A 20,019-nucleotide genomic window follows, 5' to 3' on the forward strand; every position below is an offset into this window, starting at 1 on the left:
CTTTCTCCCCTCCCCCATTAAAAGAGAAAAAAACAAAGAAATATGGTATCTATCAAAGCATTATGACTGTAACAAAATATATGTATGCACACTCCTCTACATGTTAAAACGCAAAGAAATTTACTTTTGGAAAAAGCAGTTAAAGATAGTAGTAACACAGTTTAGATCTTACACTGATCAAGAAAAATATTAATATTCCAATACATAACAGAAATATTACCTCAATTGGATTAAATTTTACACTGCTTATGCTATCAAAACCCCATGTCAGAGAACACATGGGACTTGTCCTTTGTTCATCCCAAATGTCCACTTGATGGCCACAAGTGGCAAAAACAGCTTCTTTCCAGTGGTGATCAATTCCTGTATACACCGTCTTTAAAAGAAAAAATATATATATATCAAATGTATACATAAATATGTATGTATGTTCTCTTACAGAAAAGATCAACAGATCATTGCATATTGAGTCTGCCATGGTTTTTTTTGTTCATATGACTGAAAACTGAGTCACCAGTGGCCCTGGAAACTGAGTCTTATTAGATGCACCCTTATACAGTTGGCTAGTTTTCTACATGAACATTTAATATGCATGCATTGTAAATTTGTTAATCTACAACACTGTCAGCATTAGAAGCCCATTTACAGACAAAGTCATGGCTGATTTTATAGCAAATAGGAATTTTAAAAATGAAGTCAAAGTTTTGTATTAAATACTGTGAGGTATTGGCATGAAAACAGAATTATTTTATGCAGACCAAGCACTGACAACATGCAGCTCAAGAGGAATAGACTACAGAAAGATTTGAGCAGTTCCCAGGAAAGGAATGATTGCTAGAGGCAGATCTAAGCACTCTCTGATGGCATTTGAGGTATTTCTTTCTAGGTATATGTAAACAAAATATAATAAAAAGTTGAAGATATTTTAAAAGTGCTATTATAAAATTTGATACCATCACCTTACAACCCATTACAATATCAACCTATTTCTATTCCCTCCAAAAGCTAAATAAGAATTGATTCAAACAATTCAAAAGAACAGACATGAGAAATCAAAATTAAGGTTTTCTACCTTTCCAAGAATTGTATGAATCGGTTCTTCTTCTTCTCCATACTCTGGGCTCTCCATTTTCCATTGCTTCACAGTTTTGTCATCACCAACCTGGAAATATTGGAGAAAGCATGTACAGTTTTACATGAATTTATTCTGCTTATTTGAATTAAATTGCTTTGCAACTAAGAGCAGGCAATCTTTCAAAATAAAAAAGAAAATGGTCTATACCAAAATAGAGTGTTTCTCTCTTGCATATTCACTGTTCTGTTTTATGCCTCTAAGCCAAGGATTAGTTCTCATCATCATAACACTTTACTAGAAACTTAGAAGGTACACCCTGATGATTTATTTTCAGAGTCTGAAACAGTCATGTCTGCACACATTGCTGCAGCATCTTTGTATCTGACTGTATTAAAATAAGTTTTGCTTGAACTGGATCTTCACATGCAGATTTTCTGTGCTGAAGATTTATTTAAGCTTTATTTAAACATTACCAAAAAAAAAAAAAAAAAGATCTAGTTGTCACATTGGATCTTTTCCAGTCTTCAAAAGAGATATTTCCAGGGTTGAATAGCAAAAAGGTGAGATGAAAAGTTGACTGTTTTTTTAGACTACGTTTTATGATTCTTAAATAAAAAGAGTTATCTTGCACTGCAAATTATCTTCTGTAAGTTATTTGGTGAGCATGTAAACTGTCAAAAGGCACTTTCCACCTGAGTTGCTCCAGTTGCCTGCTCCTAACCCCAAGCTACCTCTCACATCATGCGAGCAGAAGTTTTTGCATGGCTGTGCCATGACCTGGATCAGAGAAACTGGATCCAGCCAAAAAAAAAAAAAAAAGTTTGCTATACATGTTCAACTTCCTCTCCTGACAGTACAAGTTCTCTTTCTTCTTCCCCTCTCCCAATTTCCAGGCAGAGGGAATGTCAAAAGGGGACTCTAATTTGGTGTCATTCAGAATTTTCTGCTGCAACTTTCCCTGCACCATAAGTAATGCCCTCATGACCTGGTATCTACTTCATAAAAAATAAATGTATAATAGTTAACATAGCTCTTATATGCCTAGCACATAAGAAGCAAAACCTGAGGACTTTCTAATCTTCAAACAATTGTTTTTACTGTATCATCTTAGAATTGTTTTAATGCAAAAAGGAAAACATACTATTTCCAAACAGTTTACCTGTACCTAAATCAGTTGTGGCTGATATAAACTAATAAAGTTTTATTAATAGAACCTTATTGAATTTAATTACTCGGTTGGAACCATGTTAATTAGTTTATCTTTAATCACAGAGAATTCAAACACTTAGAAAAGTAGCTGTCCACATGTCTTCCAATGAACATAGATTATCTAACTCTTTTGTAGGAACTAGTTTACCCAAATTTTAATTAAATGACCATCCTTTAGCAATTATCCAGTGTTTATCCTTTCCATACTCTTCAATAACATTAGTATCATAGCACCAAAAAAATTTTCATCGGAAACAGAACTGACAGGTTCACATGACAAATTGAATAAATGCATTCAAATTCTAAAATAACTGAAATTTAAATATTCTACAGCAGAGATTACAGTAAGTTGCTCACTAGAAAACAGATGGTCAATGGGTGCTCTGTATTGTTAGACTGTACTAAGGAGACACATTATACTTACAGTAAAGAATGAGGTACCACAGAAACGAGCACACATGCCTCGCACAAATCCTTCATGAGCTTGTAAAGTACGAATACACTGTCGTTTGGTCAAGTTCCAAATTTTAACCTGTTAAAAATGGAAAAGTATTCTGTTGTTATTTAATTCCATTTTCTACGGCCCACAATTACAGTTCATAATTCAGGCACAAGAGATCACTCACACTGTAACAAAAAGCCACAGCTGGCTTGAACACTAGACAGATTTATAATGTTAAAACCACATAATTATCCCCTTAAAATAAACAACAACAACAAAAAAGATACAGCTCTTTGCTTCTTACTCCTTACTCCCCCAAACTGTACACTTACGTTATTTTTTCATTCCCTTATTTTTGAAATAGAATTCTTGTTAAAAGACAGTAGCAATGTTAATTTTAGCAAAGATACACCYCTTAAAGAAAAAGGCACAAGAAAATAACTTTTGGAACCAATACAATGTTCTCACTCCAGCTGCTATATTACATCCCAAATGTATGTCTACCTCTCACAGAAGTTTCTGTTTCAAAACATTTGGGCCTATTTAAAATAAAGAAATGGAGAAGCTCAGTTCTGTATGTTCTATAAACACTGGAAAGTAATCAGATACCCAGAAGATACATTTAAAATATACAAGTAGTATCAAATGCACAATAACATAAGGGTGAGGGAGGGCAGAGAAGACAAACAGCTTTCTTCTGCAATTGCCTCCACATAAAGTACCCTTGCTTGCTATTCGTAATAATTATCTAAAATATCAAACAGATACACAGTTATCATTTTTAGGGAAGAGGCTAAATTATTATTGCACAAGCTTTTGGAAGCATGCCCCTTCCCCCTAGCTCATCTGACTTCATGTAATCTTCTGAACTGGTAGCGGTTCAACTTCAAAGTGCTTTTTTTTTTTTTGGGGGGGGGGGGGCGTGAAGCAAAAAGCCATAGGGACCACAAGTTTTAACACTTATTGCTCTATGCCAAGAAACTGAATGTTACCTCCAGCTCACAGATTACCAGAAGTTCCTAGGTTTGTGTAAATACTTGCACCCAGTTATGACAGTCCCTTCTCACTTTCTAAGTTAGAGAAACTGTATAGCTGAGAGCTGCTTCCTAAAGCTTTTTGACACTCTTTGCATGCTGGAAGGTCACAATGTGCAGTTTGAGAAACACTGTCCCAAACTGGATAGGTTCTTCTGAAAGAACTTACAGTATGATACTGATATGATACAGTATGATACAGTATGATAGCTGAACAAAGACACAAAAGAAAGATAAAAACAGGGCATTAAAAAAAAAAAAAAAAAAGGGGGAGGGGAAGAAAGGGATCTTGTTTGTGGTGGTTTGTAACTGCTGCTTACCTCTCCATCACAAGCTCCAGAAAGCACTGTAGACAAACTCTTTGGGTGTTTGGCCATGCAATTAACTCCATCTCTATGGCCATCAAGCGAGCTAAGAAAGGGTTTTGCAAACACACGTTCTAGCTTTGTTGCATTCAAAGCTCTTGTGTATTCCCGTGGAACCTCAAAAGGATGTAATACAGGATCATAATTTCTTGGAACTGCAATAAGAATAACACAGTCATTACAAATCTGGTATATGTACTGTAGCTGAAGGTAAGCTGCATTCATATGCTTTTCGGTTTGATTTTCCTTGCCATGGAAGAATTTTTTGTAATGCTAAGATTTTTGCCATACCTACTGTTTTGAAATTGATCTATGGGATCATTAATATGATCACTTGACAACCTTTAAGTTAATGAAGCCTGAAATAACTTTAAAATTATTCAATGCCCTTTTTAAGAGTATACTGCTAAACTAATGAAGGTATGAATGCACACAGCAAATTGAAAATTACAGATATCTTGTCCTTTCTGAAATGGCTATTAAAAAACAAAATGAAACAAAAAAACAACTTTCTGCCACCAAATTCCAGTATACGCAGAAAGGATGTTCCTAAACGGACAGGCACAGTGTGTGGCAACCTAGCTCTGTTCCTGTTCAGGCAGCTGCAAACCAGCTCCGGCTTAGAAATGAGACTCAGTAGCTCGGTACTTTGCTGGTCCTATCTGCTTTCCCAGACAGAGATGGTTTACATCCAGTAAGCAAGGGTCTCTCTGCATCCATCTGTGTACCCACACCTAAAGATAAATTGAGAAAGACAGTGGGAACTGACATTGTGTTTTATGCAAAAAGGTTGTCAGCAGAACAACTGACAACAGTTAGATCACTCATCAAGAATTAATGTTTATTTCAGTCTACTGATTTCCAAAGAATATTTATTGCAAATTAAAGCCTCTAAAAACAAAATCCCTGAGGAAATGGTTGTATACCACTCTATTACCTGACAGAGAATTTGATTTAAAAATCTACACACAAATCACACCTCAGCTATTTTCCTAGTAAGTAACTTTAATCACCTTTTTCATGGTTTAAGTGTGTAATCACAATTAAACAACTAGGAAACGCACAGTTCACAGAATCACAGAATGGTTGAGGTTGGAAGGGACCTCTGGAGATCATCTAGTCCAACCCCCCTGCTCAAGCAGGGTCACCTAGAGCAGTCTGTGCAGGACCCTGTCCAGACTGCTTTTGAATATCTCCAGTACTATGAATAGCACCAGTTAACTAATACATGCAAAAGACTGCTAAGAGTGAGTAGCAGAGCAGTAACTAAAAAAACAAATTCTGCAGTCCCAACTTTTCACTGCGTGCTAGTATCTTGTGAAGCCCCATTTCAGTTCAGGTAACAGGATTACAATCCTTTTTCTCCATAGATGGTTAATCACTTCAAACCCCGTTTGGGAGAAATGAATACAGAGCTTGTCAGCAGACAGCCCGGGAGATCAGAGCAACGGCAGAGAAGTTATTTAGGCGTTTCCGAGGCGAACATTAACACCACTAACTCACTCCCAGACCCACAGTTCCCGAGACAACTGACGCGTGCCGAAGCGCGGCGGCAGCTCCCCCGCACCCCCTTCACCGAGCACCCAACGGCCCTCCAGAGGCGCTCCACCCCGCGCCGGGCGCATGCGCAGAGCGCCGCCCGCCGAGCGCACGCCGAGGGGCCGTTACCGCCTCCTCAGTCGGCCCGGCCCGGCGGCAGGCGAGGCAAACGAAAGCTAAAGCGCTCGGGGGCCTCCGCACGGCGACGCCGACGCACCGCTGGCCGGGAGCCTCCCCCGAGGGAGCAGCCGAGCAACGGCGTGCGGCCGGCGGGTGCTCGAGGCCCTTCCCGCCCCTTCCCGTGCCCGTGCCGGCGGCATGCGGGCCGAGCCCTCCTCACCGCGCTGCAGGTCCAGCTTGGTCTCGCGAACATAATCATCGGGGTTCCGGCTCAGCACCTTGACTCGCATCCTCCCGGCCGGCCGCCGCCGCACATGCACCCGCTCCCCTGCTGCTGCCGCTTCCGCTTCACCGGACCGGGGGGGCGGCCGCCTCCCACGTGAGCAGATGCGCCGGCCGGCAGGGTCCCGGCGGAGTCTCGCGAGACTTCGTTCCCTCTGCGGCGGCCGTGCGCGCGCGCAGCGGGGCAGGCCCGGCGCTCAGTCCGCGACGGTGAGAGGACGCCCCGCCCCCTGCCCGCGCGCCGCAGCCGTTGGCCGCTGTTGGCCGCCGCGCGCCACAGCCGTTGGCGATGAGCGCGGCGCCGGGCGCGCAGGGGCCCGCGTGCGCCGTGGGGGCTCCGGCGGCTTCGCCCGTGCGCTCCCTCTTCCGCCACGTGCGGCTGGAGAACCTGGCAGCGGGGCTGAGCGGCGGCGTCATCTCCACCTTGGTGCTGCACCCGCTAGACCTGGTCAAGATACGCTTCGCAGGTGAGGCCGTGCCGCCCGCTCCCCCCCCTCCCCCCCCGCCCCCGGCTTCCCTCTCACCGCCTGCGCCGCCGTCCTGCCCGGTGAGGCGGGCCGGGGCCTGCGGGGGCGCCCGCGGCCGGGAGAATGCAGGCCCTGCACTAGAAGGCCGCGGTGCGCGAGGCGGGAGCTGCTGCGGCTGCAGGCCGAGGTCGCAGCGTGCCTGTGTGGGGCCAAGGCGTCTGCTGTGGGCGCTGGGAGAGGTGGAGTGTGCTGTCACGTAAAAGCCTCACAGCTCAGCTTTTCTCAGAGCTTGCCCTTAATGCTTTCGGCTACAAATGCAAACAATACGTTGTGCTAAAGTTTTACTAATCTCATTACACGTGATGTTTCTAAGCCAGTGACCCACAAACTCTCTTTTGGGAGGTAGGAGAGGGGGAGTACAGCCAGATAAGATTTCTGTGGCTGCAAATTTTTGCCAGTCAAAGTCTATGTGTAGTTGCATAATGACAGGCTTTTTGGCAGGGTAGCCACACAAGTTAGAATAGTCAGGCAGTAGGCCAAAAGGGATAGTTTCAGGTTCCCTTGTCTCCCATCTCAAGGCAAAGCTTTTGTGTTGTTCCCAGAGACTACAAAATGTGCTGTTACCTCTGGGCTCTGTTATCTGATCAGATCAATCCAAAACTGGGATTTAAACACTTTCTTGTGTCTCTTGAGGGCATACTCTGGTCTGCTAAGAATGTAACTAGCAGAAATGATCCTTCTTCTCTATCTGGAACTTCTGAGACCACATCTGAAGTACTGTTTCCAGTTTTGGGTTCCCCAGTACAAGGAAGACATTGATATACCGGACTAAGTCCAGCAGAAGCCACCAAGCTAGTCAGGGAGCTGTAGCATATGACATACMAGGAGAGGCTGAGAGAACTGGATCAGTTCAGGCTTAAGAAGAAGACATCTAAGGGGAGACATTGTTGCTGTCTATGACTACCTGTTTGGAGGATATTGAGAAGTTGGAGTTGGATTCTTCTTGGCAATGCTCAGCAATAGGACAAGAGACAACGGACACAAGTTGGAATGTGGGAAATTCCAATTAGATATTGGAAAAACAACATTTTTGCTGTATGGGTGATCAAATACTGGAAGAGGTTACCCAGAGAGGTTGTAGTCTCTCCAGCCTTGGAGATGTTCAAGAGTTGTCTGGACATGTCCCTGAACAACCTGATCTAATTAGGCCTGTTTTGAGCAGAGTGTTGGATTAGATGACCTCTGGAGTCTCTTCCAACCTAAATTTTTCTGTGATTCCATATGATTGTTTCACTTTAGTTCTTGATTTCAAACTGTTAAGTTTTGGTTGGATTCATCCAAGGCTCACAGGTTTTCTATAAAAGTCTGTTCCGAATCACTGAGATCTGAACTCCATCTTTTAACAGAATAGCTTGTGTGTTGTTTTTTAATACCCTGAGAATGTATCTTTTGTCATGGGAGGGAGTAACATGCTGATATCTTTTAAGTTTAAATGTCATTTAGGCACTTCTTCCCAGCCCCGTATGAGTCGTGGTTAACAGTCTTTCCCGTTCCTGGTGGCTATCACAGGGATAGTTTTTGAACTATTCCTAAGTTATTTGCTAATATTCCAATATTACATTTATTCTGCCTTACCTTCAGATAGTTTTTTGATCAGGCTGTATAGAGGGAATGACAGGAATAATTTCACATACTTGTTTGGGTTGAAAATAACATTTTCCATGCTTTGTCTTCAACCAGGAAGTAATGGTCAAGATGAGAAATCAACACTGTGAAGAGTCTCAGCAGCATCATACCAGACAGAGTTACATTCAAATCTTTGATTTCCCATGTTTTTTGGTGTCTTTCTAAACCAGATTTAATAGCAGGGTGGTAAAAACCTGGGAAAGGACTAATGGTGCTCACTCAAGAATGAAAAAGGAATTCAATTTGTGTTCTAGTTTTGAGTGGTTAGCAAGATGTTAATGCTTTGTTAAAATATGCCCAGAAAAAGCATTTTGTCTTTAGTGCTGGAGTCTGTCACAGCATACAGTATTGTACACAAAGTTCAAGGGAGAATGAATAATGAATAGAATATTAAACAGAAACGTCTGAAATTTTTGACTGTCAGAATTGATCTTGATGGGGACACAAAAGCTATGCTGACTATAAAACTTTGAGATTAATTCTCTATAAAGTTGCAGTCTAGCCTTATGTCTATATTAGGAATGAAAGCTCCTGATCAGTTATTGTTTAGTGGAATATTTTAAGTTGAAGGGGAGCTGTGGAATTCAACCCCTGCTCATCGCRGGTATACTTAGATCTGGTTGCTCAGGGTCTTGTCCAGTTTAGTTTTAAGTAGTTCTAGAGTTGCCTCCCAGGGTGACCAGTTCCAATATTTGATAACATTCATGGAGGAAAAAGTTAGTCATTAGGTCTAGTCAGAATTTCCTGTATTCCTATGTGTGTCTGTTGCCTCTTGTCCTCTCACCATGCCCTGTGTCACGCATGCTGTAAGTAACCATATTACTCTCTTGCTGTTATGGTAGGAGCAATAGTAGTTAATATTTTAAGTTGCATGAGCACCTGTGTTCTAAATGAAATCTCTCAAACAAAACTTACACATTTTGTCTTGTTAACAATGACATTTTCTGAATGGACAAAGAGCTGCTCAGTTACTGAGTAGAAGTGTGCATGTTTAAGTGTGTTTTCCTAAAAATCCATTCAATAAGTATAGAAGAAGAAGCAACAATTTATGATGGAATAACCTTTGAATGTTTTGGTAAAAACAGGCTTGGAATCACTAAGACGTGACTTGTTGAAGATATTCAGATCTTCCTAGAACATTTAAAAGAAGAAGATTTAACTTAAGAGTTGCTATTTGGTGCTTAGTCAAACTCCTTATGGAAATGTGTTGTTGAAGACCGCACAAGTATCGCTTGAAATATGACATGAAATTGCTGGGGTGTTAAAAAGAAAAGGCAGAAAACTTTAGGTCAAAGCTGCTGTTCACCAAAAATGAATATTAATTTTGTCAGGTTTATAGGGACTTTCTCTTGCAGAGCTGAGTTCTGTGTTGTTGTTGTTTTTAAGCTCTTTAACTGTAGACTCCCGCTGAAGCTCTAAATCTTAACTCGTGCATACCTTTAAAATATAGCTAATCAGTTAAGTTTGCATGTTTGCTGCAGCTTTGTTTGGAGTCCATGTACTTACATGCTGGCTCTTAGACAGCTGAACTTTGTGCTTCCTGAAGCCTTTTTCGATATAATCTCTCTGTTACATAGTAAGTGATGGATTGGAGCTGAGGCCAAAATACAATGGGATTCTCCACTGTATGACTACTGTCTGGAAGCATGAAGGACTGCGAGGCTTATATCAAGGGGTAACTCCGAACATGTGGGGAGCTGGGGCTTCCTGGGGACTTTACTTTTTCTTGTAAGTAGAACTGTGAAATGTTTCATGTCCTGTGTAATTAATCCTCAGATATAGGCTGCCTCTTTTTCGGGGAGGGAAGGGGGTATAAAAATGTGCTAAATGACTTACAAACTTGTGATTCTTCTGGGAAGTCCAAGTCTATTAGAATGTAAGCATTTTGAGGCAGAGACTTGTCACTTTGTCAAGTACAGTGCGCGCCCATGATGCTTCAGAAATACTAAGTAATTTGGGAGACTGCGACATCACTCTCAAAGAATCTTCTAAAAGTGGTGATAAACTGTGCTTAAAAGCTTATGAAAAATAAGAACCTAAACTATGAAAGATGATAAAAATTAAAGAATAAAAAGTTATCTACTAAAGCTAAATGTTTAACTGATGTTCAATAATTTTAGTGCCCATGAGTGTCTTCATTTTTTATGAGTTGATATGCTTTGCTTATAAAGGCTGGGGGCTTCTTTTTTTTTTTAATATTCAATCTACTTTATTAGCTGTATAACTGTGACCTGATTTCCTGCTGTCCCCAATTAATTGAAACATTTTAGGGAATGTTTATTTGGTATGCCTGTACAAAGCTCACTCATCAGTTGTCTAGACTGTGTTATTGCTGGACTTTGTTACTCAAGCTTTGCTATAGATCATTGTTCAACTCCTATTGACTGCTTCTCAATCCACAAAGCAGCTGGCAAGACTGGAAACTGGGTCGAGAGAAAGCTCAGTGTATTTCTGATAGATACCTGTCACTGTTTCTTTTAATAAAAGGGTGACTATCTAATCAGTTTCTTTAAAGTTAATTCTTGAGATCAGGTAACTGTTTCAAGATGTAGTCACATTGTTACTGAGAGTAATACTTTATCAGTTTAAATTTGTATTATTGTAGTTCACTTTAAAGAATTAACCGTTCAGCAATCAATTAATCAAGTAAACAAAGATACTTTGCTTATACATCTGTTTTGTAAGTTTGAGTGACAGCTAATGTTTTTCCTGATCGGATCTTAAGTGAATTTTATGTGGGGGTTGTTTTTTAATGAGGTACATTTATTTTTACTTTTACCAAAATCTATCTTACATTTTCCAGTTATAATGCCATCAAAGCTTACAAAAAGGAAGGAAAGCTGGAAAGTCTAAGTGCAACTGAACACCTAGTGTCAGCTGCAGAGGCTGGTGAGTTAAATGCAAAGATTAATGTTTGTTTCTAGTCTGTCCATATGCTGCTCTTTGTCTGTCAGTGCTGCTTTTTCTTACAGGTGGCAAGTGTAAGTGTTTCAGTCCAAATACAATCATGTATTGTCTGTAAATAAATTAATGATGTTTAAGATGAATGGATGGATGTCTGTGGTCTTTAGTTTTGTTCAGAATTAGCAGTTGTTRAAATACTTTCTGACCTTGTTTTTTTTATTTTGTGTAAGTGTTTTCCATGTGTAGTACTACTTTGAGTCCCAAAGCATAAGCTATGTAACTGTTATTATCAGCTTGCTAACCCATTACGTGTTAAACACTTAGACTTGGAAGAGAGAAGGCCCGTTGAAGTTAGTAGGATAACTGAATTGGTCATTGCTCTTTGAAAATCTTTAAATTTAAGCTTCAAGTTTTCTTAGAAACTATAGATCCAAAATAAAAATACTTTTTTTTTTAATCAACATGACTTCTACTACTTTGTTTCTAATATATGTTCTTGTATATGCTTTGTTTCATACTTACTAATCTAGGATTTTGGGATTCTAGGATTTTTATTAGGATGCTCTAGCATTTTAATGTTGAAAATAAGGCACATTGTTTGATGTGAAAAATAGTAATGAGTAGTTTTACTATTGTATTTTTAATCATTTATAAAGTTACAGGTTGCTTGTATTATCCTGGCAATATAATTAAGCACATTTGTCATGACAAAGGTGTCCATTAAATTTTGAAAAATTATATATATGAATACCAACTGAGATAATGGGAGCACATTGTGAAGTTACTTAGTTTCCTATCTAGTACAGATTACACTACTGATTGTGAAAAGGCGATGTAAACAAGGGGATGGACTCCACTAGTGCAACTGGTAGGTTGGACATGGTTGTGAACCTTGAAGGCGGAGCGAGAGAGAACAATGGTGTGCCTAAACTTTGCCTGTTTTAAGTAATATGGGTACTCTTTTAGAACGCGTAGTTTTGTCATTGTAGAAGCCCATGGTGCATTGAACTGAACAAGCTGGAACGAGCTTTAGAGTGACGTAACAATCAGTCTAATTTCCATCTGTTCTCAGGAGCCATGACCCTCTGTATTACAAACCCAATATGGGTAACGAAGACTCGACTTGTGTTGCAGTATAACGCTGGTGTTGATCCATCAAAGCGGCAGTACAAAGGAATGCTTGATGCTCTTAAGAAGATATACAAGAAAGAGGGCATACGTGGCTTGTATAAGGTAATACAATTTAAGAAAAATTCCAGGATGGGCTGTCACCACTCTGTAGCGCTGTGAGACTTGTCTACAAAAAACTGCAAGTTGCTTGTTTGTATAAGCTCACTTATTTTTATTCTGTGAGTCGTCTTCTCTACTAAATAACTGCAGCAAAAAGGCTGAATCATAAGAAAAGCAATTAGAATGTTGAAATGTAGGAAATCACCAAAAAATAGAATGTAAGCTTTATGGCTAAACAATTTTCTATTGGGAGATAATGCTGAAATGAGAGTAAACTACAATTTGCTTTTAAATTTTTTGGAGTCTTCCTATAATTAGGATTTGGATGAGGATGGCAGCAAGAGTGTAATTTATCTTGCTGCTAGTGCTTTCTTCCGTTTCATCCCTTATCTATCTTTCTGATATCTTGTGGAACATAAACATATGACTAAAGTAGCTGTTAATTTTTTCTTCCACAATGGATGGTTTCACAACTGTTCATTTGCCCCCTAGTTATTCAGGTCTGTAATCTGTCATCTGTAGATCCATAAACTTTGTAGACTTCTAAATGTGGTCTACATATGTGGGGTGGTTTGTGTTTTTTTTTAACTCCCCTTAATTTAGGGAAACAGATGGCAACTGGAGTTGGACTTCTTTGTGCCTCCCCTTTCCTTCAGGCCATGACATCAAGATACATTCATCAGTGCCTGGAAGGTGTGAAGAAATCTATTTTGGTTCAGTCTGGCTCTTTTCCTGCAAGTAATGCTATAGAGCAAGAACACCGTCTCTTCTGAATTGTCCTGATTACTGAACATGAACTTATTTTTTTCCCTGAGAAAAATATAATCCTCTTTATGCTGAAAGACTAGTATGCCACATGTCAATGAATGCCAACTTCTGACGCTAGGAACAAGATACTTAACTTATTCCTAAGTTGAAATCGTCAGGATTTCTGGCTTGCCTGCCTGGATGTCTGCTCTGTTCCATGTAGATAAGTTCTAATTTCTTGCCTCAGTTAGAATTTAAGATGTTTTTCCATTGAGTTACTTTTCAGATTTTTCATGCATTTAGTATGTGTTGCCTTTGGCACCAGACATTTCTTCGTGGCATTAATCTGCAAGTGGGGAGCTAAACTGGGTCCTTCCTTTGAAAGAGCAAATTACTTGCTGAAATAGCAGTTCTGAAAGGCAGATTACCTAGATATGTCCTGAGTGACCTACATAACTATCCACACCGAACAACTTTCATCCAACATCAGGATCCTCTCAGTTTTTTCTAAACCGTGGGAAAAAAGCACCTCTGCAGGTGCCTCTTTCTTACTTGTCCCCACTGTAACCTTCCTCCATTCTGTGTTGCTTCGTTCTGTTTTTGGGAGGTTGTTTTTTTTCCTTCTTGCTGTGTTTGAAATTTGAGGGCTGGAGTTTTGTTAATCATCATGAGTTGCAGGACTTTTAGTGCACATGAATGTCATCTTTTCCTTGTAATCTTAGTTTCAGATAGAGTTCTTACAGCAAATAAGGAAACCTGGGAGAATACCACTGCAGGCTGGAAATAAAATTTGGAAGTAGTACCTTTCTGGTTAATTTGAGATTAGTCTTCCAAAAAATGAGATTTCTGTCCAAGCTATTTCATTCCTTTGAGAGCAGAAACATGTCTTGCACTCTGTTGCCTGAGATGCCTTTACTGTTCTGAACAATTCAGTTTAAGCTTTTGGGACACAGCCCTGGTGATACCAGGATCCATCAGTCTTTCTAGCAGGGATTAAAGCTGTCTCTATTAGCTCTGTTGAGTTCTGTCAGTTCTTTAAACCATAGTAGTTTGAAGCTGGGTTCCTGGATAATTTGTTTTCCTTGAACATGCCCTGGATTTTAAAAGACAACCTGTCTTTCACTGATTAATCCCAGTAATCATCTAGTTAGTTATCTTTCCCACCCCCCCATCCATAGGCTTCTTCCTTTGGTCTCCATTCCTCAGGATTGGGGACGGAGCCCCTCTGGTGCACTCCAAGCCTCCAAGAATCAGCTTGGGATTATGTAGTTTGAATATACCTATTAGTCAGACCTGTTGGAGACTTGAGCTCTCAAAATTATTTTGCTTCATGAAGTTGAATGTCATGCTGTCACCACTGTATTAAAAATGCTGCATGTTTCTCTTGGTTAAAGTATAAGGCAGGATAGCCCAAACTTTACGAAATAATCATAAGACTGTAAGAGTTGGGACTTCAGGAAAAATAAAAAATATTTCAGCGCTCTTGGGAAATGGTTAGCTGTGTTGTATAGAGTGGTTGACTACTAAAACCTCAAGAAGGTAACTAACATTCTTTCTGGCCTCTACACATCTGTATTTATATCTTTAGCTTTATTCTGCTTCAGTGATGATGTGGAGGCAACGATTAGAAATAGAGCAATGCTTAATAGATAGCAGTAATACAAATGACAAGTGCAGAAAACTTAAGGAGATTAAAGGAAAAATGTATCAAGGCTGAGAACAGTAATGCGATATGCTAACAACAAAAGAAATCGTAGTAGTGATATATGTTCATTACCAAGTGAAGATAGATATATTGGACACTTATGTATAATACATCTTTTTATTCCTCTGTCGTACCTGAATGGATCATAAAACAAAGTTCACAATGTGAAAACTGATAAAACTGCTCAATACCAGTGATTTCTGAGAAATGTTGGTTCTTCTAGTCCTTTTACCAACATTTTGTTCACTTACTGCTTTATAATTGTCCCTCTGCATCAGTTTTCAGCAAGCTTTTGGCTGCTATAAGTCGTTTTCAGCCAAGATGATTAACTCCCCATTTATTTGTACTTTTTCCAGTGTAAATGATCAATTCTCCAAAAAGAGAACTAGTGCTTCTCAGAACCTATGCAGCTATCAGTTAATTTTCAGCAACTCCTGCCTTTTTTTCTTGTAGAGAGAATTCAGAGAATACTTCTTTTCCCCCCCCTTCACTCAACTTTTTCTGACAGAAAAGGTTTCTTTACATTTTCCTATTATGCTCTTACTGTCCATTATTGCCTCCTACAACTGGGGAACATTTCCCAGATTGATTTGTTTCAGCTTTGTTCTTGCAGTTAAAGTCACCTCTGCAGGGCTGCCCTGGAACATGCTTTGAGCAGGGTGAGGAATGCTCCCAACCAATCCAAGTCTTAGATTTATTTATTTAAAGTAAATCATACATACATACACAGTCCCTATAGGAGATTAGCTTTGCATCTGTGCCCTTCAACTTTCCACTGTACAAATGTGTGTAGGTGTGTGTGTATACACACACAGGAGCATATATAGCTCCAGGACTTGTTCACAAGAGTGTTCTGTACCTCTACTCCTGATGGCCATCCTCACCTGATGCACTGGCTTCAGTAGTTGACATATCAATCTCAGGTGGGAAATAAATGGGCTTGGGCCCAGTCCCTGGAAGGGGCAGGCACTCTGCAGCACATTTACAAGAACGTAACTTGATTGTATTCTTACTGTCCTGATCCATGCCGTCGGCTGTTTAAGACCTACACTTGTGCGTGGAGTCCCTAGGTCACTTGTTTTATCTTGCTTGTTCGTTAGGTATCTTAGTCTGTAAGTAATGTGGGGCTGAGTAACATTTATTACACTTTTGTGTGATGCTTACCATAAGAAAACCAACCCACGTGGGTTTTGTGTCATTCTGCACAGTAACTATTGTGCATTCACAATTTGTAAAGGAATGGTGGGGGGGGATGTAAACTGAGCTCTAGCAAGTTGTACAGCTTTATGTGGATTGCTGTTTAACCTTGTTTTATTCCTTTTTTAGGGATTTGTGCCTGGTCTGTTTGGAACTTCACATGGAGCACTTCAGTTCATGGCATATGAGGACTTGAAACTGAGATACAACAAGTACAGGAACAGACTGTCAGATACAAAACTGGTAAGATTACTGAGAATGAAAACGTACTGTGGCCTGTGAACAAGTGAGAATTTATTACATTTGTCTAGGTCACAGAGCGGCCAAGTTTACAAAGTATTGATAGGTTAATTGGAGTGAATAAATAAAAGTAGAACATATCCAGCTTTTTAACTTTTTTGATACAAGTAATCAGCAGCTGGCTAGTCCTGGTTTTGGGTAAAACATTGCCATTTTTTGAAATGTGTGTATTTTAAAGGAGAAAAAATCTAGAGTATTGTTTAGCTCAGATTACAAAAAACAAATAAGATTCTGGGAAACTGGCTATTTTAAATCATATTATAGCAAGTTTTGTAATTTTTATTGCTTTTTAGAACACTCTGGAATACATAATAATGGCAGCTGTATCCAAAATATGTGCTGTGTCAGCAACATATCCCTATCAAGTTGTACGAGCTCGTCTTCAAGATCAGCATAATACATACTCTGGCGTATTTGATGTGATCCRCAGGACGTGGAGGTAGGCATGCAGAATTAAAATCTGGGAAACATCTGGGAAAATGGCACTATCTTACAGAATCAGAACCGTATTTACTGGCTTCTATGCTGCTCACTTGCAGAACCAGTGCAGCTCAGAGCAAACAAAATGTTAGCTGCACAAAGACATATTGACCAGGATGCCACTAAAAGCTGTAATCTTAAGGACAAAGCAGGATAGGTGAGGGTCAGTGCTAGGCTGCAGACTTCTGTTGTTTATTCTGCCTCCTTCCTCCCTTCCCCAACAAATTTCTCTTACAGATTAGCAAGGTTAAAAAATAATACCAAGCTGGCCATTTTGGGGCTCTTACACAGGGAAATCTCACTTACATGCTTTAGATCATCACAAATGATGGGAGGGTTGTGCTGCTGGGAGGTTGTGGTTGATCCAAATTCCTGGCAGGAGGAAGTGAGCTAGCCAGAGCTGTTCATACCGATGTCCCTGGGTTACCCTGGGGCCCAGCTGCATTTCTAGTCTAGTCCCAGCTTCCTGTAGGACATTTAGAGAACTGTTTTTCTCAGAGCTGTGTATATCTTCTCCCAAACCATCTTCCCTCAGTTTCATAAGGCATGTGAAGGTTTTAACACAGAACTCTAGTTGCTAAGGTTGGCCACACTTGCAGTACACATTTGTCCTGAACAACATTTCTGGATTGCAACTTACTTTGAGAGACACAAATGGAGTCAGCTACTTCCTGGGATATTAAGGGGTGCCACATAAATGAGGCTATGTTGTCCCAGGGCCAACTCCGGCTCAGAGGCAGTACAAACATTTTGGCAGAAGCCTGCTCTTAGTGAAAATAGTTTTGATGTCTCAGCACTGTGCACTTCAGTGCTGGGGTCTGTAGAAGGCTCATTAGTTCTGGTACAGCATGAATATATGCAACCAGTCTGGACCCAGTACTGTACTCATATGAAACAAATGCARCCTACAGCACTGAGGAGGGTAGTATAAACCACACCCAAGCACTTTCCAAGACCTGCCTTGACCATAATCATCACTCTGGGTGTCCTAGACTCCTATGAAGCTGGGAAATGAGCTGAAAACAGAAGTCTTTGAAACTTTTTAACAGTGTTAAGTAGCCCTAATTAACTAGTAGCCCTAGTTAATTAACATGAATATTGTGATTCAATTTGGGAGGAGTTGGAGTCTCACTTATTAGCCAGGGGAATCAGAAGTCTGGAGGAGGTGCTCTAATTCTCTAAAAATGAATGCTAACTTCTGCAGCTGACTTAGTTGTATTGACCCTCAGCTCACTTGTTACACAACCCAGAATCACAAAGCATTTCAGCCCTGTTGACTTCAGTGAGATTAAATATGTAAAGGCTTTTTGGAACAGGCTGCAGAAATTTAAGTTATTTTAACCACTTCTTGTTGCATGAAGAAAGATACTAAATTGCATCCAACTTAGAAAATCCCCCAAAAACCCAAAATCTAGGATAAATTGCTCATGTACAATATCCTATTGTTTGTTCAGAAGAGAAAATGGTGGCCTAAGAACTGATATATTTCATCTTTTTAAACATTTTGTATAAAATAATTCTGACGTCATTATTCCTAACCTGAAGTGCCTCTCTCAGAGAAAGAGAAATACCATACCTTGTTTTATGTCTGATTTCTATTAAAATACATTAAAAGTAAATGCTTTTCTGTGTCTTTAAAGGAGAGAAGGAATTCATGGATTTTACAAAGGAATTATTCCCAATGTGATCAGAGTGACTCCTGCCTGCTGTATTACCTTCGTAGTGTATGAAAATGTATCTAGTTTTTTACTTAGTTTTAGAAAAGAGAATAATTAAAGGTACAAGCTTGTGTTCAGAAGGAATTTATCCTTTATTTTTTATATTTATGATCTGCGAGAGATTTAGTTCAGCAGTCTATTTGGACAGTATGAATTGATTTAGTGTTTTGAGGGGAGAATCTAGAGATAGTGAAAACCTGCTTACATCTCTTTTGCTGAATGTACCTGGGCTGCTCTGTTCCTGTCTCCTCTCTGAATCAGCAGTGTCTACTTGAAACAATGTCTCTGCAGCTGTGAAATAGCACTGTGACTGGATGAAGTGAAAACTGAGATAAAAGCAACTCTGGAATCTCTTAAAACTTTAAATACCGTGTCTTTATCTGCATCTCACGAAGCAAGTATGTATGTAGTTGTTTGCAGCAATGTCTGGAGTCTTCTGAATCCACCTCTCTGTAATTTGTCAGATCTAGGATATGGAGTGCTCCAAATTGATTGCTCATCCAACACAAATGCTGCCTCAGTGGGGTGCAGTTTGGAAACTCAAATTGTTTTGTAAACAGTCAGCTGTCCTTTCTTGGTTTTTTTGAATAATGGCCAATCTGATGAAACCCAGTTCTTGTCTACTACCAAGACAGACTTGCAGTGTGGTTTTTGGCTTGTTCATTTTTAACACCAGACCAAAGTCTATGTTGAGCGCATCACTGGCCACTTACTTTTTTTCTCTCTCTGTCGCTCTCTCTCTGTCTCTCTCTCTCTGAGCAAGAGATTCTGTCTCCATCACTAATGTCTGACCAAATAATATTAGGTTACATAAGAAAATTCAGGTTTTTTAGTAATCATGTAAATAATGTTGCAGTTTTCAAGGCACTTTAAAAAAACAAAGATGACTGCTTATTTTGAATATTCTTTGAAAAAACAGGTAGTCTAAAATGCATCTCATAGTAAATTTGAGTAATAATGATGTTTACTTGCATGACAAAAATTGCTGTCAAGGCTATGTAGTTTTTGGAGATCGTGGGGTTTTTTAGTTCTTCGTTAAGAAAATACATTACTGGCTAGAACATCTGCCTTCTACTGTTAGCATGAAGATACTAAGAAGCATATAAAAAGTATCACTTAAGAGGAAAGAACTTAGCAAAGATTATCAACAAGCAGGGGGAAATAATCAGTTTCATAAGGAGCAGAGAATACTATCCAACAAAACTCCCAAATAATCATTTGGATAAGTTTGCTGATTAACAGAAGGCTAACCTAAACCAGAAATAAGGCTTTTAAGCAGAAGTTTGGGAACTGCTTCACTTTTAGGTTAAAACCTAGAAAACTACAAGAGCTGCTCAATATTTTGAATCTGCATTCAGCAATCCACTTGCTTGTTTCAGCTGATACTATTGGCATGTGATACATTTTCTGTATGCTTAACTTTTTAAATTACACTTTCTTCTCCCCTGATCTCATGTCCTAATCAGATGCATTTGACAATACACTATGGTATCTCATCTGAGATGGCATGTGGCCATTA

The 20,019-nt window shown here is 39.7% G+C and overlaps 2 protein-coding genes across 6 annotated transcripts in view; one reads left to right on the forward strand and one right to left on the reverse strand.

The window, feature by feature from the left end:
- Window positions 1-6,167, reverse strand: part of DCAF13 (DDB1 and CUL4 associated factor 13) — a 31,189-nt gene extending 25,022 nt beyond the window's left edge. Inside the window, exons 1-6 of one of the 2 annotated variants that reach the window (XM_026066757.1) lie at window positions 6,005-6,069; window positions 4,704-4,859; window positions 4,081-4,280; window positions 2,709-2,816; window positions 1,073-1,162; window positions 221-376 (exon numbers count right to left, since the gene is read on the reverse strand). In XM_026066757.1, the coding sequence (XP_025922542.1) occupies window positions 221-376; window positions 1,073-1,162; window positions 2,709-2,816; window positions 4,081-4,137 (411 nt within the window). In that variant the 5' untranslated portion in view covers window positions 4,138-4,280; window positions 4,704-4,859; window positions 6,005-6,069. Of the gene's footprint in view, window positions 1-220; window positions 377-1,072; window positions 1,163-2,708; window positions 2,817-4,080; window positions 4,281-4,703; window positions 4,860-6,004 lie in introns of both variants that reach the window. The other variant, XM_026066756.1, reaches the window with a different exon arrangement.
- SLC25A32 (solute carrier family 25 member 32) lies at window positions 6,081-19,949 on the forward strand. 4 transcript variants are annotated; one of them, XM_026066762.1, is made up of 8 exons: window positions 6,445-6,533; window positions 7,227-9,025; window positions 9,797-9,947; window positions 11,023-11,108; window positions 12,196-12,356; window positions 16,132-16,245; window positions 16,596-16,741; window positions 18,423-19,949. In XM_026066762.1, the coding sequence occupies exons 2-8, from the start codon at window positions 8,974-8,976 to the stop codon at window positions 18,556-18,558; spliced, it is 846 nt and encodes a 281-aa protein (XP_025922547.1). In that variant the 5' UTR covers window positions 6,445-6,533; window positions 7,227-8,973; the 3' UTR covers window positions 18,559-19,949. The 4 variants fall into 4 exon arrangements, with proteins under 4 accessions (XP_025922545.1, XP_025922544.1, XP_025922546.1 ...); XM_026066761.1 differs by lacking the exon at window positions 7,227-9,025 and having other exon boundaries at window positions 6,335-6,533; XM_026066760.1 differs by lacking the exons at window positions 7,227-9,025; window positions 9,797-9,947 and having other exon boundaries at window positions 6,081-6,533; window positions 18,398-19,949.
- Window positions 19,950-20,019: the final 70 nt, after the last annotated feature.

The sequence above is a fragment of the Apteryx rowi genome, unplaced genomic scaffold, assembly GCF_003343035.1.
Source record: "Apteryx rowi isolate R43461 unplaced genomic scaffold, aptRow1 scaffold_247, whole genome shotgun sequence".
Lineage (NCBI taxonomy): Eukaryota > Metazoa > Chordata > Aves > Apterygiformes > Apterygidae > Apteryx > Apteryx rowi.